The 23,602-nt window shown below is 49.8% G+C and overlaps 1 protein-coding gene across 3 annotated transcripts in view; it reads right to left on the bottom strand.

Annotated features, from left to right (window-relative positions):
• The window catches only part of SMC6 (structural maintenance of chromosomes 6), a 50,802-nt gene that overhangs the window by 16,037 nt on the left and 11,163 nt on the right, over positions 1-23,602 (bottom strand). For all 3 annotated transcript variants that reach the window (XM_036748612.1, XM_036748613.1, XM_036748614.1), the window contains exons 4-17: positions 22,332-22,449; positions 20,083-20,188; positions 19,418-19,554; positions 18,497-18,558; positions 16,686-16,766; positions 14,960-15,061; positions 12,663-12,782; positions 12,477-12,575; positions 11,903-12,049; positions 11,556-11,644; positions 11,290-11,454; positions 10,523-10,701; positions 10,017-10,221; positions 7,701-7,815 (exon numbers count right to left, since the gene is read on the bottom strand). In XM_036748612.1, coding sequence (XP_036604507.1) covers positions 7,701-7,815; positions 10,017-10,221; positions 10,523-10,701; positions 11,290-11,454; positions 11,556-11,644; positions 11,903-12,049; positions 12,477-12,575; positions 12,663-12,782; positions 14,960-15,061; positions 16,686-16,766; positions 18,497-18,558; positions 19,418-19,554; positions 20,083-20,188; positions 22,332-22,449 — 1,725 coding nt within the window. The remainder of the gene's footprint in view (positions 1-7,700; positions 7,816-10,016; positions 10,222-10,522; positions 10,702-11,289; positions 11,455-11,555; positions 11,645-11,902; positions 12,050-12,476; positions 12,576-12,662; positions 12,783-14,959; positions 15,062-16,685; positions 16,767-18,496; positions 18,559-19,417; positions 19,555-20,082; positions 20,189-22,331; positions 22,450-23,602) is intronic.

Genomic DNA, 23,602 nt, shown 5'->3' with positions numbered 1-23,602 from the left:
TCCCAGACACAAGAAGTGCACAGGAGACCAAATCCACTCCAGCCAGGCCACAAGTCCACAAAAGCCAAAAGTGACCTAGAGACATTGGTGTGAGGAAACAAATGACCTCAGGGATGTCCCTGAGAACCTGCCACGTGGCTGAGGGGAGGAGCCGGACATAAAAGGCACAGGACGGGGAGAAGCGAGGAAGAGGGCCAGACGGACATTCTCCACGGCTGCAACACACGCATGGTGGAATGTCTAGAGACCAATGGAGGCGGTAGCAGCATGGCGACCAGAGTATTCAAAGACCGGGCTCATCACAAGTCTGCCTCCAGAGCACAATGGCGGCGTGATGAGGGGCTTCAGGGAGTCTTACTTCTGTTGTTCTCCCCTCTCTCCACCAGCAAAGCACCCAACAGCTTCCTGACAGGCATTCATGATAATTCCATCCTTCGAATGTTGGCTAAAGCATTTAGGGGAGCTTCCCACTTGGGATCTGATTTTTACCCACAAGCAGGAATTGGCTTCTAGCATAGGAATGCTGGGGGAATGTTAAGGAAGTGTGATAGAGAGCGAAGGTCGGTACAGGGGGAGATTACCCAAGACCGGATGGAAGGACAAATGAGATCCTCTGCAGGCACAAAGACAAACCTGTCCAGAGACGACACATACAGATGGAAGCTGGTAAAAAATAAACTCAAAATAAATACAAGGCAGCTTCAGGAGGGAGATGGTCACAGAGGGGCAGATGAGGAAAGGTCTGCTGCAGAAAAGCAATGTTCGGGCTGGGCCCAAACAAGGGATTCTCTAAAGAGGAACCAAGGCCCACCATTCCAATATAAAAGCAGTAGTACAGGAGACCCAAGGACACACAGAAGGAAAGAGAAGGCTACTTTGGCTGGACTGCAGAGCACAGGAAAAGGAGCAATACAGAATAAAGCTAGAAAGGTAGGTAGGGAATAGGCAAAGACCTTTCAAAGCCACAGAGAGGCCTATGAGGCTGATTAAGTAGGGGTGTGACATGGTTAGAACTGCATTTAAGGACAAATCTGGCAGCTATGAGGACAGAATAGCGCAGGAGACCAGAAAGCAGAGCAGATGCTTAGAAAAATTCAGATTATGCTAAGGATGGCAAGACTATTGAAGGACAAAGAGGGTTCTGTTTCATGCTGAAAGGGTCAAGGAAAGGCCAGAATTCCCATGGGGGGTGGGGATGGGATGATAAGTGAAGAGAGACAAGGCAGGAGAGGAGCACCATGGCCCTGCGCTTCAGGAGAGCATTCTGGCAGCGAGGGGAAGGATGGATTAGAGATGCGGGGGGAGCAACAAGGAGATCAGAACTGTGATCCGTGTGAGGGAGCCAAGGGACCTACCCCAAGATGGCTTTCCACAACACGGAAGATGGTGGTACCATCAACAAAAGCGTGAAAAGTAGGAAAAGAGGCTGAGTAAGCAATGCAGGGTAAAGGATGACCTGGTGCTCTGTCCAGCATGGTTCTCCTGGCTACCCATGCATCAATTATATATTAATTGAGCCCAGCAGGGGCCCAGGAAGCAATTAGAGCTGTCAAGAGAATCTGGGACTGGACCAAGTCACCAAGGAGGGCCAAGGACAGAATCACGGGCAGGGATGTGGACACCCAAGCATGGGGTATAGTCACAAAAGTGATCTGAGCAGCAGCGGCCGAGGGAGGCAGAACCAAGGCCAAGCAAGGAAAGTATGAAGCAGGAAGGGGCTGTTAGAAGGGCCAGAGCCACACACAGGTCAAGGATGGCCCCTGCCCTTAAGGAGCTCCAGGTCTGATGGAAGGCACTCGAGTGAAAGGAGCTGCCCCAAGAGGCCTCTTGCACAAGGTGGGGCTTTGGTGGAGCCAGAAGTCGAAGAGGAGGAAAGAGGGAGGGAGGGGGCGCTGCAGACCTAGGTGGTAGCCAGTGAAAGCACGAGTCAAGACCACTGGGTTGTGTGAGTTAATGATGAAGCCAGTGTCCCTGGGGGTTAGAAGACTAGAAGGCACGATAGGAAGAGGGAAGGATTTATACCGGATTTTGAAGGTCATAGACTGAATTTATTGAATCAGAGGGGTGTGTGCGCCTGTGCGTGCGCTTTGGAAAAATCCCTTTGAAGGCCTGAATGAAGGATGGACTGGAGCAGGGAGAAGGTGGAGGCAGGCAGACCCACCAGTAAGATGCTTGGTGTGGGGAGAGGATTGTACCAGGCTGGGGGCATCATCAGAAAGGGTGTATGCCAGCAACATGGCAAAGGAAGGAAGGACAGGATTTAGTCCCTCATATACAGAGGACCAGAGGCAGGTAAGGGGCTCAGTGGATAGTGTTGGGCCTGGAGTCAGGAAGACCTGAGTTCAAATCTGGCCTTGGACTTACTAGCTATGTGATCCTGGGCAAGTCACTTAACCTGTTTGCCTTAATCTGCTAGAGAAGGAAATGGCAAAACACCCCAGTACCTTTGCCAAGAAAACTCCAAAAGGGGTCACAAAGAGCCAGAGACAACAAGCGCAGCTCAGGGTTCCCACAAGTGATGGCTTGGTCAATTTCTTATTACGTAAGCCTACTATTTCTTACACTGGTAACCTTGACACTTTATATTTTTGTAACTTTGTCCATTTTATTTAGTGCCGACCTTATTGCCATGTAATTGCACAAAATAATTTCTCATTATTTCCTTTTTTAATTTGATGTGAATCTGGCTCATGTTTTATTGATCTGTTTTCATTTTTCAGTGAATGTTTTGCTTTCAGTTTTATTCACCTCTTGAATTCTCAGGATATTTTAAAATCTAGGTTTGTTTTTAGTTGCATGCCCAATTCAATGATCCATTCTTTCTCTCTTTTATTAACATAAGTGGCTAGAGACATAAATTTTTCTTTAAGGACTGCTTTGGCTGCCTCCCAAGAATTTTGGCATGTTGTCTCTGTTATAATCATTAATGAAATTATGCTTCTATGATTTTTTTCTTTAACCACTAATTATTTAGGATAAAGTTAGTCTTCAATTATTTTTAACTGTTTATTCAGCAGCTCTTTATTGAATATAATTTTGTTGCTCTGTGGCCTCTAGAAGGTGGGTTTAATATTTCTGCTTCTCTGTAGACAGTTCTCACTTTACATGAATTTGCATTATGAAACTCTGACTCACTAGCAGGTAGGAGACAGGATTCCAGCATGGGCTCCAGCTCCTGGTACAAGTGGCAGCAGTAGCAGCGCCAGTGCAGCTTCATGCCAGGGGTCCTCCGCTCCAGGCATGACGAGCTACCTGTGGAATGGTCTACTTACGTTAAGTGAGAATGGGCTGTACTTGTTTGTGAGGTTTTGATGCCCTGATACAGTCAGTTTTTATAAAGATGCCACATTCAACTGAGAAATGTGTATACTTTTTCCTATGCTCATTCAGCAGCCACCAAAGAGTTATGATATCCAAGTTTTCTAAAGTTCTATCAAGCTCCTTAACTACTTTTTGGTTAGATTTGTCTATATCTGACAGGGATATACTGAATTTCCCTAGTATTAGAGGTTCTACCATCTTTCTCCCTATAACTCATTTAGCTTTTCCTTTAAATTTTTAGATCTTATATTATTTGGCATTTAAATGGTACATAATTACAGGCACATATACATTATTATTATAATATGCGTATTACATATCATGTGTTATATAGAAGTATAACGATAAATTTGGTATTGATACTAATTTGTTGTCCCTGATGCCTTTCAGCAAAAAGTATTTTTCCTATTTATCTCTTATAATATTATCTATTTTTGCTATTGCCTCTTTGGTGATCAATGACTATAGTCTTGCCTTTTTATTTTAGCTGAAGTATAACTGATTTTGCTCTAGCCTCTTATTTTAACACTGCATAAATCTTTCAAGGGTGTTTCTTAAGAATGACATCTTGTTGGATTCTGCTTTGTGTAATGGCAAGCAAAGTCGAATTTTTTGCTGGATTGAGTTCTAACCAATCAGACATGTGGACTGAGTTTCGGTCAATCAGATGCCAACTAGAACCGTAAATAAAAAGAGCCAGTGTTGAGAGGGTGAGCCAGCGTCAAGAAGAGAATGAAGAGACAGAAGAAGAAGAATAAGCTCTGAGCTAAGTGGAAACCTCTGAGAGCAAAGGGAAGACCTTTGATGGCAGAGACCTGCTGAAGGAGCTTCTGAGCTATAAAAGCAAATAGGGCTGTAGAGCAGAAACCTGCGCATGGGAAGGAGGCTTAGCTTAAGCCCCTTTTGAGAGCTGTTAAAATGAACTGAGTTGTTATCACAGAGCCTCTGGCCTCTGCAGGTGAATTGAGATGGTGGTGTTGGCCTGTTAAGCTTTGTTTTCCCAGAGACAGAAGCTGTGGGCAGGAGTCCCTGGACCCTACTATCAGGCAGGAGCAGGAAGAGCTTGGAGTGGATTAGTCCCCACGAGCTGAGAACTGGAGCAAGAGTGGAAAGCTGCCTGCGTGTGAATCCAGGTGAGAGTTGGCAGCAGTCAGCTCACAGAAGAAAGCCATGGGACTTGGAAGTCAACCTCAAGTTGAGATGGAAGAGGGCTATATTTGGATGCTTGGTATTGATTAAGAAGACTGTTCTTACTGCGACCTAGGGGTAGATGGTGTAGTGTTCTCTGCTATCCCTAGGGAAGACCCTAGCCTGGGATCCCCTGATTGTGTAAACAAGTATTTTGGGGAATGCTACTGAATGCAATGATATATGCTATGTGCCACATGACATAACGCGTGTTATGAGATTTCATATATATATAAAAATAAATAATATACATATAATGATGATGTTTTCCTTAAGGATGTTGTTAGGAATGTTATGCTTTACTTTATTGAACAATGCTTTAATTTATTTGCTGAATAAATAGAGTTCATTATACTATTCACAGCAGCAGTCCTCAAGTGCGCTGCCGTGACTGGCACTACATTTTGTGATCCTTTCTATGGGTGAATTGATCTGATTGGTGTTCAGGGTCCTGTCTGCTAATTCTGCATTTTCCCCCCTCCCCCTCTTCACTGTAAAGCAAAAGAGAGTGAGGAGAGCAGAGTGTGCTTGCTCATCTGCTGTGCCCTAGATCTGAGCCTGTCTGCTCCCTTGGCTCCCCCTGTTCTTATGCTGGCTTTCCTCGCTCCCCCATTTCCTCTGCTTCACAACCCACCCTTGAGAGTGAGTCTGTTTCTCTTAGTACTAATTCCCCCTTATTCTCCCCATTCTCTACTTAACTCTTCCCTTACTCCCTCAGTAAAATAGGTCCGCACCACTCTGTGTGTGTGTGTGTGTGTGTGTGTGTGTATTCTTTCCTTTGATCATTTCAGATGACAAGTGAGCCACAAATGAGCTCTGAAAGGAGGGAAAATTTTTTTTTTAAATAGGATCAGATGGATTTAAAGTGGATTCTATCAAACTTTAAAGAAAAAGCAATTCCAGGGTTTCATAAGCTATTGGAAAAAAATAGAAAAGGGTGTCCTACCACATTCCTCTGTGGTGCTGATATCAAAACCAGAGAAAAGTTGAGCCCAATACCCCTACTGAATACTGATACAAAAATTTCAAATAAAATGTTAGCAAGGAAACTGCAGTAATGTACCATAAAAGTTACACATTATGACCAGGTTGTATTTTATACCAAGAAGGTTGGGTTCAATATTAGAAATTATCAACACGGGGCAGCTAGGTGGCGCAGTGAGTAAAGCACCGGCCCTGGAGTCAGGAGGACCTGAGTTCAAATCCGGCCTCAGACACTTGACACATGTACTAGCTGTGTGACCTTGGGCAAGTCACTTAACCCCGATTGCCTTGCCAAAAAAAAAGCAAAAAAAAAAAAAAAAAAAAAAAAAAAGAAATTATCAACACAAGTGATCACAGCAATAACGAAAACAAAATCACGTGACGTCAACAGAGGCAGAAAAAGCCTTTGACGAGATACAACATTCACTCCTGTTAAAAATGCTACAATGCATTGGAGTAAATGGAGAAGAGCTGGTTCAGCCATTCTGGAAAGCAATTCCAACCAATGACCAAAAAAACTGTTTGCCTCCAATCTCCTCCAGTGATTCCACCACTAGACCTAGATTTCCAAATGTTAAAGAGTAAGGAAAGCTCTTTTGTGGTGGCAAAGAACTGGAAACGAAGGAGGTTGAGATGGAATAATACTGCACAGTTAAAAGTGAGGGCGAGCTGGGAAGACTTGCATGAAGGGTTGTAGAAGGCAGCCAGCAGAACCAGAACAGTTCAGACAACCACAAGAAGACAAATTCAGAAAGATGAAGTTATGATTTCATGAGTTAGGGGGATGGACAGAAGGAAGCACTAATTAAGCACTGAGAATGTGCCAGGTGCTTTACAGCACAACAACATGGGTAGGTGCTATTTTTACCCCCAAGTCACAGTTGAGGAAACTGAGGCAAATAGGTTAATTGGCTTGGCCAGAGTCTCGAAGTATCTGAGGCTGGATCTGCACTCAGGTCTTCCTAATTCTAGGCCCAGTACTTTATCCAGCTGCCTCATGGAACATGCTGTTCATCTCCTGCCGAGAAGGACTTGGGGTGCAGATGGAAATTAGAATTTGTGGACAGGACCCTTGATTCTCTACCAAGGGTTTTGTTTTTCTTTCTTTTTCACAGAAGGAAAAAAGGTGGACATGAGTTGATTGAATAAATTTTTTTTTTAAAGAGGCCATTCTGAGAGCAAGTTCAGCAGTGTAAGAGGGCCTGGAGCCAGACTGCAAGCAGCTGCAAGAGGCTGGCAGTGAGCAGGGGCAGCTTTCTTTTAAGACTTTATCAGTGAAAGCGAAAGAGATGATGCAGGATGACTAAGTAAGAAGGGATACCTGAAGATGGTGAGATCTGGGCAGGAGGTGGTCGCTGCAGAGGGGAGAGGGAAAAAAGCTCCCAATTTCTCTGGGATGACAGCCCAGGAGGAGACCTTCGGTAAGGATAGGAGAAGCGAGAGAGGCTCAGGGTGCAGCCTATGGAGAGGGAAGGTGTATGGGTGCACGTGACCGTTTCAGGAACAAACAAGGAGGGAGACAGAGGAGCCACTGGTGGGGGTCGATCTGAAACAAATCAGAGTATTTCCTTCTTTGCTAAAGGGAGCTGTGGAATCCAAACAGGCTTTCATGAGCCAAATACTGAGGGATCCTTGGACTGGTTCGCCCTTGGGTCTGGATGAACAAGAACAGCTGCCTGCACAAATTTTCACTCAGACACACCTCTGCCCCTGCCAGGCCTTCCTGGCCAATTGGTAACCCTGAGGGCACTACGCAGTGGAAAATGGGCATGTAACCCATCAAGGGATATTGTCACTGTTTCACAAAGTCCCAACCTTTCAGCGTGCACCAAACACGATGGATTGGGCCTGAGCAGCTACGGTGACTGAGGATGTCTGCGGCTGAGCAACACCAGGATCCGGGGCAGCTGGGGGGCTCCCAGACTGAGGACGCACAGGACACTCGCTTTGGTCACATGCAGAATTATTTGTGTTCGACTGCTAGTGACCAAAGGGGGCAAGGTTTTCTTGGGCAATAATTGTCACTCTCTTTGGTCTTGTTCCAGTGAGAAAAAATGAGACAAGCACAAACATCTCGTCACACAATGACAGGGGTTAGGCAGAGAAAGGACACATCTCACCAACATCGGTCACACAATGAGAGCAGTTAAGAGAAGAAAGGACACATCTCACCCAGTGGATTCAACACTGAAGATGTGTGGTCTTACTTTAATTAGCAGCACGGTCTCTATTCTCCTCATGTCAATCAAGCTATTGGCCACGACTGCATTGTCTATTTCTAAAGCTGTGAGCACTGTGGGAAACTCCGGGTGATAAGCCGCTCTGGGAGGGAAGAAGAACAAAGTCAGTGTACTCTTCCCACCCTAAATGGTGAAAACCCCTTTTGGACGACAAGAACAGGCAGGATGTGCCTGGCCCAAATTCCTCCCCCGGGTGGCCAGCAGAGCCCGACACGCTACAGATGTGTGCATCTCCAAGGAGAATGTGGCCTAGGAGAATGACCCAGCACGTGAGCTTTCTTGTATTATATCAAAGAGAAAGAGGTCCCTCACAGCATGGGGCCTCTGGAGTCTGAAGACCCGAGTTCAAATTCTCACTTACTAGGCAGAAAAGACAATTAGTCTCTCTGCCTCGGTTTCCTCAACTGAAAAATGGGAATAGTAAGAGCACCTCCCTTTCAGGGCTGTTGTGAGAATCACTGAGATAAGGTCTGTAAAGTGCTTAGCGCAGGACTGAACACACTATGTTAAATACTTATTCCTGTTTCCTTCCCCCAGCGTGTCACATTCATTACTAGTGATGCTAATTTGGTGCTTTTTTACCATGAAGAATAGATTTTTGTAACATAATAAATTACTAATGGGAAAATGAAAACTCCACTGACGTGTAGAAATCTCTCCTCTAGTTTGTGTGGTGGATCATTGTTGCTGAAGCAAATCTGCCATGATACACAAATTACAGAGGTAAGAACCTAGGTTTTATCGTGTTTAAGCACAGGTTCAGAAGTAAAAAAAAAATAATGACCACCCCAAGCCTAGATTGGAGTTTCTGGAAAGAAAATTTCTGTCCGAGAGAGGGGAGGAAGAAATTCTTTTACATACTGCAATCTGATACATTCTTCTAGACTATGAAAGGTAAAATAGGCAGACTCATAATCCCATGCTTTCTTCAATGTCCTAAAAGTCGAACAAATAGTTAACCAGAATCTTAATCTTTTCCATCACATAAGGACATAAAGCTAGTCAGCCAGACTCTCTTCTGGATGAACCAAAGCAGTTTACAGATTAATTCCTTCAGACTAGGTGAGTTTCCACACCTACAGAGTTGGCATCAGGCAACTGAGCTCAGATTCTCCTTCAGCTTCCCATCTGAGGAATGGCCTAAAACCCCTTCCCTTAATTCAATCATTCCACAAGTCAAGTCTTAGCCAAGTGAGGCCAATAGTCACAGGAAACAGCCCACCAAGTATCTATGAGAGATAGCATAAATGGAAAATGAAAGATTTCCATCACCCTGGTATGCCAATTCCATTGGTTAGACCATGAAGTCAATCCTATTTCACCAGCCCACAATTATGTCACACAGAGAGAAGAGCTGACACTGGCATCTTGTTCTCTGACACTGGAATCGGAACATTTAATTTAGTTCTAGTTAGTCAGTCAACAAGAACGGACGAAACACCCGCTGTGTGCCAGGTCCTATTCTGAAAGACATTCCTTGCTCTCAAGGGGCTCACAATTTAATGCGTGAAGTAGGAAAAGGAAGGAACCAGTACTTATTAAGCACCTACTACACAAACATGAATTGCTTCCATCTGAATTGTCTTAGGAAGACTCTAAACATCACCAGGCATGATAAGATCCCAGACACTGAGGTCCTCTCTCAAGCTACCCCACTAGGCCTTCAGACTCTCCTGCAGAGAGCACAGTCTGATGGGCTGGGCCACACTGTGCAAATGCCAAATGTACATTTGCCTAAAAGATTATTTACGGGGAACTCAGGCAGGGCAGGCACTCATAACATGGGGGGGGGCAGAAGAAACAACACAAGGACACTGTCAAGGCCTCTGGAATTGTGTGACATGGGAGATACTGGCACAAGACCGCTCAGCACGGCATGCCCTCATCAGAGAAGGCGCTGCACTCTGTGAGCAAAGCAGAACTGAAGCAGCTCAAAAGAAACATGAGAATCTGCCCCCGATGTTCACACAGACCATGTATGCCCTACCTGTGGCACTGGTCTGATCAGCCACAACTGGACAGACTGTACCGTGACCCCAATGTAGTGACGTCACCAAGGACAACCACCGCCCCCAAGCACGATCTCATTGGACCCTCACAACAACCCTGGGAGGCTGTCCCTATCATTACCCCTGCTTTGCAGATGAGCAATGTTTAAGTGACTCGACTAGGGTCACACAGCTGCTGTCTGAGGCCATATTGGAACTCAGGTCTAGTGCTTGATCCGTCAATCAGCACGCCGATGACTGCCTGAGCCGGGGCGGTGGCCGGCAGGGGCCTTACCTGCGTGTGACGTCATACACTTCATTTCGGAACTCTGAGACTATGATCTGTGGGCGGGAAGATGCTGGGGGATACAGCTTCTTCATGAGCCCCTGGAGGACTCGCTCATCTTTATAGTTGTGACAACAGAAGGCAAAAATAAGGCCCTTTAAGCAGCACTCGATGGCCAAGGCGAGCTCGGGGTCTCGCAGGCGGATGCAGGCACCTAGAGAGAGAGGGAGAGAGAAAGCGGGTGTCAAGGCCTGTCAGCTGACAGCCACGTCTCCCACAGCACAGGGCAAAGGTGTGAGGAGGGAGAGGTCTCATCCCTGGGATCTTGGGATGGAAGGATGGACAGGAGGAAGCTCCCGCTGCCAAGGCTGGATGGATACCAAGCCAGCCCCAAACCCTGGCTATATGACTGACACAAGTGAGGGTCTATTGCATCTGAAGGCCCTTCTGCCTGGCGCTAGTGACCCAATCCCGCCAGGGCAGGGCCCCTCTGCCCAGGCCTGGCTGCCCCCTACCTAGTGGACCCACGGGCTTGCGAGTGAACTGCCCCTTCTTGTAGGCCTCGTCGATGGCTTCCAGAAGGGCTGGCACCTGGGAGCCAAACTGCTTCAGCCGATTGGTCCTGGTTTCCTTCAGGTGATGCAGGTGTTTCCGCTTGGTATTCAGGAACTGTTGCACATCGGCCACTTCTTGTCTAGAGAAGGTGATGGCGGATCACAGGAGGCTAATGCATAGGTGGCCAGGGGGTGGGGTGGGAATATGGGGGTGGGGACAACTGCCTCACTACCAAAGGAACCCAGCCCCACTGAGACTGATTCCCACCCTCTGCAGGGAGGGCTGAGAGGACCCTGGAGGAAAGAACACTCTCTTTGACCTCCTCCCCCTCCCTGCTGCTGTGCTGGGCAAACAAGCAGGAGAAATTGCACTAGGCTCCAGTCCAGGGACCACGGTTCCTATCTGAGCTCTGTTGTCTCTCGTGGTCAAGTCACTTTGACTGGAAAGTTCTCAATTTCCCCATCTATAAAATGGGAGAAGTAGGATCAATGATGTCTAAGATCCCTCTGGGTTCCATTTATCTGAAGTTCTATCAACTCCATACCTGGGGTGGGGTCACAGAGGTCACTGGGGACCCTGAAAATGTGAGATTAAGCAGGGGCAGGTGGGGAGAGGAAAGGCAGGCTGAAAGGGAAGGCTGGAGGATGCCCGAGGGCATGGCTGGCGGGTCGCTGGCTTAAAGCTTTGGGGAGCAAAGAGCCTTGGCCCAGCCCGATGCCCAACATACAGGATTTTGGAACGTTCTTCTTTGTCCTTTTCAATAGTCTGCTGGAAGCGCTCTATCTCTCGTCCCAGGAGGTCTTCCTGGTCCTGACAGCTCTCGATCTTTTCCTTCAGCGCAGCAATCTTCTTTTGCCTCTCCTGCCTCGCTGGTTCCAAACGCTGATCGGCACTGTGGGGATCGAAGAGACGGCAGCATGCCACGTGAGCCCAAAGCCCTCAGCCGCAGCCTGCCCCTGCCCCCAGCCCCCCGGTCACCAACAATCCCGATACCTCCTCTTGAGCTCCGCGATTCGGTTCCTCAGCTGCTCACCATCCCTCTCCAATCCTCTAAATTCACTACGGCAGCGATTGTGTAAAACCTGATGTCAAAACATTAGGGGCCGCAGGAGGGAAGCAGGGAAAAATGGATCATTTTCCTAGAAACCTTTTGAGGCTGGACATGATCAGAAAAAGGGCCCCAAAGAGCCCTGAGCTGTCCATGTTCTGGGTAAAGACTGAAGTGCCCAGGCAACCACAGCCCCAGGAGACCAAAAGCTGCCCACCCGGAGGGTCCCCGAGATGATCTTCAGGGATGCCCCCCCCCGTCCCGCCTGGCCCCGGAGGCCCCCGCCCCTCACCTCGGCATCATTGTAAGCCTTCTTCTTATTTATCAGGTCTTCCTTGGCTTGAATGCACTTGGGCTCCAGGGCAATGGCCTCTTCGCTAATCTTTTCCAAGTTATCCTGAATAGCCTTAAACTTTTCCTCGGCTACATTGACTTTGGCCTTTAAAAAAAAAAAAGGCACCTCTTAAAACCCCCATGTCCAAATCCATGCAAAGTTGAACAGAAAAAGGAGTGAAAATGGCTTAAAACTCCCTGAGCCAACACTGTGATGGCCTTTCTGACCTACAATGCCAAATCTAAGGGAGACCAGGCTCGGGACAAGCCTAAGACACAAACCTAGTCCGCCTTCTAAAGACCTAGGCAGCATAGCACCATCCAGCGATGTCATGTTGGGCCAGGCAGTAACAGTGGAGCTCCTAACTCAAAGCTGCCTCACTGCCTGGAAGGGCCTTGCGCTTGGCCAGCCCATCTTCATCAGCTTCACGGGGGATGGGGGAAGCGGTGCCCAGGGGGAAGGGCCTCACCAAGGTCTCTCAAAGGGAGCCTCTTTGCCAGGGGGGCACGGCATCCACCATGCCAACACTCACCTGCCACTCCTCCAGCTTCTGGGTCAGTCGGGCAGTCCGCTGCTCTCCAACACTCACGTCGCTTTTCATTTCTTCAATTTCCTTCTCGTATTCGCCCACCTATGAGAGAAGCAAGCACAAGACCCCCTGAAGCTCCCACCAGAACCCAAGATGTTTCAACATGAAAAGAGACCCACGAAGGCGTACCAGGGCCCAAGCCATCTCCTGCTTCAGATCCTCCAGCTTCTTTCTCATCACGCTCAGGTCGGCAATGCTCTGAAAACGCTCCTCTTTCTCCAAGCACTGACGCCGGAGCTCATGGAGCCGCTGTGAAACAAAACAACGGCATTTTCTGTCTCCTCAGAACGGCTGGAGAGCCGGCCAGGGACGTCCTGGGCTGCAGCAGGAGCTGGGCAGGGGAGCCAGGAAGGGCGAGCGTGAGTTTCTCTGGACTGCTATCGGCACAACATACAGCTCTGCTATGCGCTCTCATGACTGTTTCTAGGAGACAATCGGGCTTTTTGCCCAATAAAGTTGGAAACAGTTTTGTGCATGTTTCTGAATAGGCTTAAATTATTTTGATAAACTGCTCACTGTTTGCCTTCAGTAACTGACTGCTTTTAAAAATGAAGACATTCTGAAGATGAGCCAGCCAGTGAAGAGTTCTGACCTGAGCCGCAGTCTACAGAGGCACCAACGGGTGAGATAAGGTGTCACTGTCACCCTTGTTTAAATAACTCAGTTTCTTCAAATCCAAGGAGCCTCATTTCAGGAGCATGGGACCATGTGGGGCGATCAGACAGCCAAGGCTCCTGTCCTCACCGGCCTCGGCAGCAAGTCCGGGAGAGAACAGAAATCTGTTCAAAGCCCGTTTCCTCAGCCTGGGAATGAGGGGAGCTGGCAAGCCTCTCCAAGGAGGGCTGCTTCTAACTCACAGGCTCTGGCCCAGGAAGGAAGGGTGGGAGGTCAGTCTGCACTCTCGAGGCTGGCCCACAGCAGCAAATGCATCCTGCTCCCCACGAAGGGCCAACCTGCCTCCAGCCCTTCTGCCTCTGAGCACCCCTGGCATCCTCCAAGGACCAGCCTGTCCTCACTGCCTGGACCACAGGGCTCCCTGAGCTGCTAGCTCAGGCAAAGGAGGATGGGAGCTCTTGGAGGGCCTGGGAAGGTCTCATACACAGCAGAGGTTTAAGAAAGACATGGACTGTTAGCATAGTGACCAGCACATCCCTGGTTTTCACTATCTATTGATTTGTTCCTTCCTTCCTGCTGCTACACCACCAAGCCAGCCCCAATTCTACCCCTCTTCTGCCATCCTCAGCCAGACTACTAAGAAAAGTGTCTACACTGGATGCCTCCAATTCCTTTCCTCTCACTCAGTTCTCAGCCCCTGCTGATGGACTCTAGTGCTGCACCAGAACTGTTCTCTCCCAGACCTCCCTACAAGACATGAGCCACCCCCTCTGGGGCTCTCTCCTTGGTCCTTCTGGCTGGTTATTCATGCCCCAGGGACCCCTTCCCATGAGCGGTCACCCACACTGTCCTGGATGTCCGTGGGTCTCCCCACCAGCTGAGAGAAACTGAACGCAGACCACCCCCAGGTGGGCAGGCCCACCCTGCTTTCCCCTCCTGCACTCAACACCAAATACCCATTGGACATTTCAAACAGCATGTCCCAAACCAAACTCCTCCTTTTTCTCTTCCCAAACTCACCCTCTTCCTGACATTGCTATTTCTATGGAAGACACCCCCCTCCTTCTAGCCTCGTGGCTGTGGGATCTCAGCATCTGGCCTCCACCTCCACAGAACCAATCTACTGTCAAACCTTGCTGCCCCCTTCCCTCCACTGTCGCAGCGGCTGCCGCTGTCCAGCCATCACCTCCTGCTTGGGATCTCTTCCTACCCACCCCAGTCCACCCCTCACAGTTGGCAAGGTGTGGACATGGCTCTCTACAGCCTCTGAGACAGAGGCCCTTCCATCATGGCCCTGATTCCTAGCATCACTGACAAGAACCTCACTCTCTCCTTTCTGTGGAGGACAGCCCTGGAGAGACCCTTCCCCTGCACACTCTCTATCTGCTTCTCACACACACTGCTCTTTCTCTGGTCTCTGCACCCTCACATCAGCCCGTGTCCATCTGGAAGGCCCCCTTGCCTCACTTCCACCCTTCTGGTCCTTCACAAGTAGCCTAGGCCCCCATCTTCTGCAGGGAGCCTTTCCTGAACCCTCCGCCCATGTGCTCATGCCCGCCCACCCTTGGTGCACAGAGGCTTACCTTTCTTTCTTGGCATCCCCAATCCCCCATATGGGGTGGATGCTGCATTGATGCCTACAGATACTCACGTTTTATCAGAAAGGCTTCACTAACTGGCCAATGCAGGTTGGGACAGGACGGCAGGGGAGGCGAAGGGAGCCCTGGCCCCAAGGGCCAGAAACCACAGGCCCCGACCCCCGAACCCCGGCCCTGGGAACAAGCCACATTGTCCAAGTTTCTCTCACGCACCTCTTCCCCTTGCTCTATCTGGTCCCGGGTCCTGGCTTTAGTATCCATGATGTAGGAGTAATCCTCTTTCATCTGCTCCAGCTGGGTCGCTTTCATAAAGAACTAAACCAACAGAAAGACAAGAATTCAGTGTGGCACAAAACCGATCTGGGTGGGGGGCAGTATTAGGACTTGGCCCATTTCCCAGATGAGGAACCTGAAGGCTGTAAAGGGACCTGCCTGGGGTTGGTGCCCAAGGCTGGATCTGAACTGAGCTCTCCCTTCCCCCTTCCCAGGAGGCCAAGCCAGGCCCAGCAGCCTGGTTGAAGCCTCCTTGAAGGTACAGCCCTGGAGGAGCGAGGATCCAATGAGGCCTTGGAGCACAATCTTCCCGGGGGCCCATTCCAACTCCACTCTGAGAATGAATCCTGACAGACCCCTCCCCATCTCAGAGGGAAAGCCAGAGATCACCTTGTCCACTCCTGGCTCTCTACCATCCCCCAACCAGTGCTCATCTGGCCTGGCTGAGGGTGTCCGGGAATGGAGAACTCATTCTCTATTAAGGCAGCTGCACACAGCTCTGAAAGCAGGAGCCAGGAGGACAGAGGCCTAGAAGGCCTTTCTCATCTGGGATCACCTGGGAGACAGGATGCCCAGAAAGCTGATGTTATTTTTGTCCAGCGTTCCCTGAACCTGGACTGGGTGGAGAATTCTGAATGGGTTCCAAGAGTACTCACTGGTAACCTAATCCTCCCTGGCCCCAACTAGGATTATTTTTGCACTTAAATCCTTTTTGTTTGTTTGTTTGTTTTTTGGAGGGGGGAGGGCAGGGAAATTGAGGTTAAGTGACTTGTCCAAGATCACACAGCTTGTAAGTGTGTCAAGTGTCTAAGGCCAAATTTGAACTCAGGTCCTCCTGACTCCAGGGCCGGTGCTCTACTCACCAAGCCACCTAGTTGCCCATCCCCGCCCCTTTTGGTTAATTGTTTTAAACTTAAATACAAAATAAGAAAAGAAGAAAAGCTCTGCCACGTGCACAGCAGAATAAGAGATGATTTAAAACACAGAACAGTAAGTTTCAATTTCAGGAAAGCCTGTATAGTAGATATTACACACTGTGTTCCGAGTTGTCCGCATTTTACTTTGTCTCCATGCGCTCCCCCACCCCCAAGGCCACAATTAAATGTGGAGATATATGTGTTGTGTACATATATGTACACACACATGTACTTACATACACCTACATATACTTAGCTCAGACCGTCCTATACTTGTCTGTCCTGTTTCTCTCCCTTCCTAAGTCAGAGTCTCTCCATGTTTTTCCTAAGCCCACCAACTCATCATTTCCTACACCACAGCAATACTTCAACCTTCTACTGTCTGGTAGTTATTTTAAATAACCTAAAACAATATTAATTAGTACAGCTGACTTAGCTTCCTCCCCCTAATAAATTCTACTCCTGACCATTATGCTTGTGTGGGAATATCTCTTAAGCCCACAGAACCACGCAGAGATGAGTTCACTTGGATAAGACCACCAGAAGGTGCAGGGTCAAGAAGGGAGAAGCCAGCCTGCCTTCTACCTGACTCCCTCCCCAGCTGTGGGCGCTATCTTGAATGGAGGGCTTGAGGATGATAGATCCTCTTGTCAGGAGGATGACAACAGGAAGAGTACAAGCTCAAAGGGCAGGGAAACTTCCCAGAGAAGGGTCTTCTGCCTCGGGATACTCTTTGAAGACTCCCTTACCTTATATTTGTCACCTTCATTCTTGGACTGCAAGAACTGCTTGCTCATCTCTTGGGTTAAAACAGAGACAGGATTATCCACCTGGAAAAAATGGCACACTAGGTTTTTGGAATTCACCTTAGCAGACTTTAAAGGTAGTCCAAGGACCTGAAATCAAGCACATCTACAGGTAAGCCAGGCCAGAGGCAGGAGGACAGGGGCCCAAACCAGAAGGCGGACAACTGGGCACAATGACAACAGGCCAAGGCCGATGCTCATCATCAGTCACGGCAGGGCCCACCAGAGCCCCCCAGAGCAATGGCCCTCCAGGCCTGGAAGTGATACTGGCTCCAAGGCCAGTGGACCAACATCCCTGGACCTTGACTGACTTAAAGTGAGGGGACAGGCTGCAATGCCTGTCAAGGTCCCTCGTGGAGAATTGTATTCATCGGTTTTGGTGATGCCACCAACTAGGCCGCTGTCCCTGTCACAGAAGACAACGCTGGTACTGAAGGGACCTGAGAGCTGAGCTCGTCGGGGGTGCCTGCCTCAGGTGACTGAAGAGGAAACTGAGGCTTGGTGAGCCTGAGACTGGCCCACGTGATCAGATGGCCAATCCACACCAGGTCGGCGAACTCCTTCCATATGCTCAGTGTTCTGCCCACAGTTCAGTCTTCACCATCATCAATGCTAAGAGCAGCCACCCATCAAACGCAGCCCTTTCGGGCTGGCAAAGCTCTTTACCATTACCTCATGTGCCCCTCCCAACACCCTCAGAGGAGGGGCTGTTCCTGTCCCCATTCCAGAGGAGGAAACTGAGGCAGCCTAGCTAAGTGACCTGCCCAGGGCCACCTGAGGCTGGATCTGAACTTGTTTTCCTGACTCCAGGTGAGGGCTCCATTAAAAAGTGATGAACCTTCAGCTCTGAAAAGCCCCAGCTTTGGGTACTCTCCTAAAGGGCAATTTCAGACCGAAATGCACTTGTTTTCTTCACCAGCCGGCCTTTGGCACTTCCCCAGGCCCAGAGGACCTGACCAGGGACCACAGATCCCATCCAGAGGGGGGATGGGCCCCCTGCCCTTTGTCGGGATGAGCCAGGCCTTGAGGTCCCTTCCAGCTCAAGTCTGGTTCTTGCGTGGGGCAGCAGGGCAAAGATGCTATCCCCAGGCAGGGCTTCCTAGAGGCAGCCTGATGCCAAGCAATGAAGGACATAGGCCATCTCTACTCTTGTGTAACCTGTTGCGCACAGGGGGATGCAGCATCCAGTTTTATACAGGAAGGAGTTGGGTGAGGGAAAAGAGCTGGACCAAGGCCTGGAGGGCACAAGTTCAGATCCAGACCCTGCCCCTTCCTCGTGTCCCCTTCTCAGTGAGGGCACTGAGCTCAATGGCTGGAAAGCATTCTTCTAGCTCTGTGTTTTCAGCTATTAGGCTATAAGCCTCTGTGCTAAGGACCTGAGTGATCTGGTTAAGCAGAAGGCTAAGGTGCCAAGGGGGAAAAGGCTATACCACATAGGGAATGAGGGCGGGCTTCCTGGAAGAGGTGGAGTCAAAGGCAGCCTGGAATGGATGGAAAGGAGGGTGCTTCAGGGATCAAGACCAGCATAGGCAAAGGCAGAGAGGGAGGAAAAGCCAAGACCAACAGCACTATGGGAGCACACAAAGGCACCAGAGCAGCCCTTCACTCATGCTCACCCTGAGTGGGGCCACGGGGAGTCAGGGTCAGGACGGCCTTGGCAGCAGAAACATTCAGAGACCACCACACTTTATAAAAATAACCCTTCTGTTTTTCTAACAATACAAACTTAAGTGACACAGAGTTCCTGACATTACCTGTATGTTGAAATGATCAAGAATCGCTATAAGTTCTTCCTTCTTGGCAGAAACCAGGTTTCCTAGTTATAAAAAACACAAAACAGGACACACCATAGTGATGCAAGGCTGCGTAAGCCACCAAGGAGCCCCCTCCCATACACCAATCAGAGCTGTGCTACCACCCCCAGAGGCTTCTCATTCCCCATCCCTAGGTCCTTTCCCATTGTCTGCACTTATTTCTGCTAGGTGACTAATCTGGACAGCTTTAGAACTTCAAGAGGTCTGTCTTCCTCCACAGACAGCAGATAGCGACTCTTGTAAAGTAACCCTGTATCCTGCATCCTCATAAGCATTCCGAGCTGACCTCGGGGAGCTGCTCTAAGGAAATTTACCCCAGAGTCAAACTCTTGGTGACAAGGGTCTTGGCCCTGGCAAGGCTGATACACAAATGCAGAAACAGCCCATTCAGGGCTGGGTGTCACGACCGTGATATGAGGCAAAATCAGAGAGATCACTGTTTAGACTGATGTAGGATTCCCAAGAAATGGCTGAAGGAGGCTGCATGAGGCTCAGAGCCGAGGAGAAGCTCCTGGCAATCAGTGGCCCCAGAGCGGAGCACGGTGCCTCAGGATGGGGTGGGGACCCCCCCCCCCAGAAAGGTCCACAAGCAGAGGCTGGATGCCCCTCGTCAGTGGGGCCACAGGGGGTGAGCTTAGATACCCCCTACATGAGTCCCCTTTTGTGCTGCATGAGACGACACCACATGCAAACTTTGTGAGTGATAGTCTGGTGCCAGCAGTGTCCCACATGCAAGATGACATCTCGGGAAAACACAGAGACGGCCCAGACATCTCACTTTCTTTTCTGCCATGAAAAGGGCAGGCAGCGGTCTATGGGACTCATCTCCCTCCCAAGCATCCGCTCAGGCTCCGGACTCACCTGTCTGGCCCTTGAGCTTGTAGGTGCGGCTGCCTTCCACGCTGATGTGCTGGTGCACAGTTATCGCATCCCCGTACACGTTTGGCTTGAACGCATCTTCCCCTCTATTCCTCAGTGTTATTGAGACATCCGCAGAACTGCGGAGATCAAAAGAGCTATGTCACCACAGGGAAAGCATCGGGCCTGCAGGGGAGGACACAGGCAACCCTCCGGTGAAGGACAAACCCAAGCTCCTCCTATCCAGGGCACTGCCGACATCCCACAACCATCCAGGCTGGACATGGACAGTCAACTCCGCCTCTCTCCCTGCTCAGCTCCCACCATCGGCCTACGTGTCTCTACAGCATCCCTCCCCGCCCCGCCCCCGGCCCCAGTTCAGACTGACTCGGGCTCCCTGCTTCTGTTCTCTTCTTTCTCCAGTCTATTAGCACAGAGGCAACAAAGATTTTGTCCCTAACGCTTTCCATGCTCAAACAGGCACATCCTGGAATTCAAGGCTCTCTCCACTCCCAGGCTCCAGCTTCTCTTTGTAGCCTGAATTCACATCTTGTTCCCCACTCCAGAACAGTGACACTGCCTTGTGCTCTGACTCTGGGACCCTGGGGAAACCAAGAGGAGCCCCACAAAGAGAGGACAAGCGACAGTCCAGTCCCCGTCTCACTCACCTCTGGCCATCTTTCACAAACCCTTTCAAAGAGGAGCCCCTATTGGTGGCTGTGGCTTTTCCTCCAAGACCAACTATGAGAGCCGTCAAGACTGCACTCTTACCGCCTAAGGGAGTAAGAGATAGAACAAATCAGCAGTGTGCCCATTTGGGAAAGAAGGGCTTCATTCCCACCAGCTGAAGCAAGAGGAGAACACTGGATTTGAATCCCCTGCCATGTGCCCCTGCCTGCGAAGCCCAGGCCTTGGCTTCCTCATTTCTGCAGCAAAGGGTGGGACTGGAGGAGCCCTCAGGCACTGCCAATAATCACCTATGACTCTGGGATCATCGTGGGACACATGGACTTTCTAGACAAAATTGAGGACAGAATTTTCCTCATCCTATAGATTATAATAAAATCTTAAAGACAAAAAGGTATCCTGACACACCTCTGTCAGTCCCACCAATTGTGGAGAGAAATAATTCAGCTCAGTAATCATGTCTCTGGAAGCACGGACAGTGCCATTGAGGAAATCATACCCATTTCTCATGCCCATTTTCATTTGTCAGTCCATGAACTAACCACTAGCCAGGCAGGATTCTGAACTTAGGCATGTTAACAAATCCTTCCTGCTGGATTCTGTCCTCATAGAGCCTGACTGAAATCTGAGATCTAAGGGGCCATGAATCTCACTGGGTACAACATCACAGACAAGGGCTTTCATGAGTATTTTCAAATAAGGATCAGAACTAAATTGTTCATTCTGTGGACTCAAAAATACAGACATTCCACATAATGTCTAAATGATTCTGACCTAGGACAATGCCTTTTCAACTTCAGCACAGCTTTTCGTTATCAGTTTACAGAAAAGATAATGACTGAATTCCAGCAAAACTACAATGAACCATTTCCCTTCTTAAATAAGAGCGTGAACCAAGTCCCAGTAGAGAGCAGTCATGTGAGTCACTAGGAAAGCTGGAGGAAGCAGGGCCTGCCATGGGTCCCAAGGCCGGGGCTCTTCTCCCTAGAGATGCAGGGCCACCAGCTGTCAGGACAGCCAGGGCCACGGCTCCAGAGCGGCCTCCCCTCTCAGGTCACGAATGCTAACAGCGATTGCACAGTAACCCAGGATGAAGCGAGGAGCTGGAAGGCCTACCTAAAGATCGCAATGTGTTTTACACATTTGGCTCAACCGTTTGAAGTACTAATGAAGCATTACATGGAGACTTTCTCCACCATGAGACAGACAGACACAGACATACACACACCACACATACATACCCTATACAGGGAGAATGCAAGACCTCAGTGTAAGCGTTCTACGTATTCTACGTACTGATGACACAAATGGTCACATCGAAACATAACCAAGTTACTCAACCAAAGAGCAAGGACAAAATAGGCTTTGGGTCAGAACTGCCAGGGACGTACCCCAATGACGTCATTCTTGGAACACACTTTCCCACAGATGGCGTCTCTGCCCTGTGGGGGGTTGTGTCAGTTGGCCAATAAACATTTATTAAGAGCCTACTATGTGCCAGGCATGGAGCCAAGCACTGAAGACACAAAGAAAGGCCAAAGGCAGCTCTTGCCTTCAAGGACGTGCAAACAGCGGTGTATAAACAAGACACGGACAGGACAGACTGGAGAGGATTAAGAGCAGGCAGCACCAGAATCAGGAGGGGGTGGGGAAGGGTCAGAAAGAGAAGGGACAGCATGCCGGGCCCATGGGATGGCCACAGATAATGCTGGAAGGTCTTGTCTGGGGAACAGCCAGGAGGCTGGGGTTCTTGAATCCAAAAGACTATGTCGGAGAGGGAGGCGTGAGAAGCCCAGACAGGGAGGAGGGGACATGTGGTGAAGGGCTCCTGCTGGTGACAGACAGGGGTGGGCCACAGTCGGCCCAGAGGCAGCACATGCCTGTGATAGAGAAGTGCACAGATGCTGTACACAGACAAGGGCCACACCTCACCTGCAGGCAGGGATTTCTGAGTTTTAAAACCACAAGGTACAATCGATAATTGATGAGCTGGTCTGGTCGCCAGGTGTCAAGGCTTCTCTGAGCCATGGCCAGGCACAGCCGTCACTTGTTACCTTTTCTCTGGGAGCCAGGACTTGGTGTCCTGGTGAATGCATTGATGGCCCTGGCACACAGACCTCAGGGGGTGAGGTGGGGGGTGTCTCTTTGTGTAACACCCACACACCCACACCCACCCACACCCACAGCAAACGCCTTTGGGTGTCTGGATCTCAAACCAACACCAACTCACTTCCATTGTTTCCCACCACGAAGTTGACGTTGGATCCAAATTTAAAAGGCCCAAGCATCGAGTGGCACATGAAATTCTTCAGCTGGATGCTCTCAATAATCCCGACTTCAGCTGACATCTGTTAAAGAGAACACGAGGGTTGGAGGGGTGTGGCCTAAGTCCCCCTCACCCCCAGGCAGCTGACAGAGACCCCAGCCCTGCCCTGTCTCAAGGACTCTCACTCACATCAGTAAGAGACCGAGAGCCAGGCCAATTTCCAGGGGACTAGACTCTCCCTAGGAGGCCGTCCACAGCATGAACATCGCGACCATAGGAAGTCAGGACACAAAGGACAGAAGATGGCCAATCCCATGGGGCCCCTCCTCTTTCTTCTGGGACCCGGGGGCCAAAGGATTTTTAGTTTTAGGTGAGAAGCCTTAATTTCTCTAAATGCCCCACCCTTGTCCAGCTAGCAAAGGCCAGATAGATTGCCAGACTACAGGATCCCATCAATCTTGATGTTTCTGCCACAGACCAAGCTGAAGACAAATAAAATGGATGGAGCAGCAGTGAGGAAAGCTCAGGAAAACCCAAGCTGCAGCCTTCAGGTGGCTTAAGGAAGCCTTGACAACCCCCCACTGCCATTACTGACTCATTCATCCGCTCTCTCCAAGGGCCCTCCCTCCCTCCTTGGGATTCCCAGAGCAGCTCACCTCAGGGATGGCTGGCCACAGAATGTCCCTATTAATAACCCAGCACTGGCCTCATGGTCCTCATTTGCAGAGGTAGAGGCCTGGGTTAGATCCTAACAACAACTCACATTCACAGAGCTCTCAGCCCAGTAAGGAAGACAGGACAAACTCAACCACCCCAATTTGAAAGGGCTATGCAGTGAGGCCCCTGGGGAGCGTTATTTTCCTGGGTCTACCGTGCCCTTCTGCCCTCCTTGCTGCTCTCAACATCGTGTGGAGAGAGGATTCTCAAGATTCCCCAGACCAGCCTTGCTGCCAGCCGAAGAAGCCCATCTATCTCCAGCCTTGACAAAGGCCGGAATAGTGTCTGCTCAGGAAGATGGAGGCTCTCTGCTTGGAAGGCACCTCCAGGCCGAGGCCAGTAACCTGTCTATACCCACTGGCCCCAGTTCTGGGTTTCTGAAGCAGCAAGCACATGGATCTGAGGCAGTGGTCCTGAGTTTGAATGCTCACGGCCTTGGCGTTCTCTTCCAGCTCTAAGTAACAAAGCCTACGCTCACCCAGCACCCTATGGCTCACAACTATCAACTCACTGGCGCA

The sequence above is a fragment of the Trichosurus vulpecula genome, chromosome 3, assembly GCF_011100635.1.
Source record: "Trichosurus vulpecula isolate mTriVul1 chromosome 3, mTriVul1.pri, whole genome shotgun sequence".
NCBI classification, from domain to species: domain Eukaryota; kingdom Metazoa; phylum Chordata; class Mammalia; order Diprotodontia; family Phalangeridae; genus Trichosurus; species Trichosurus vulpecula.
The sequence above is the reverse complement of the archived record's forward strand: the minus strand, read 5'-3'. Positions and strand labels throughout refer to the sequence as shown.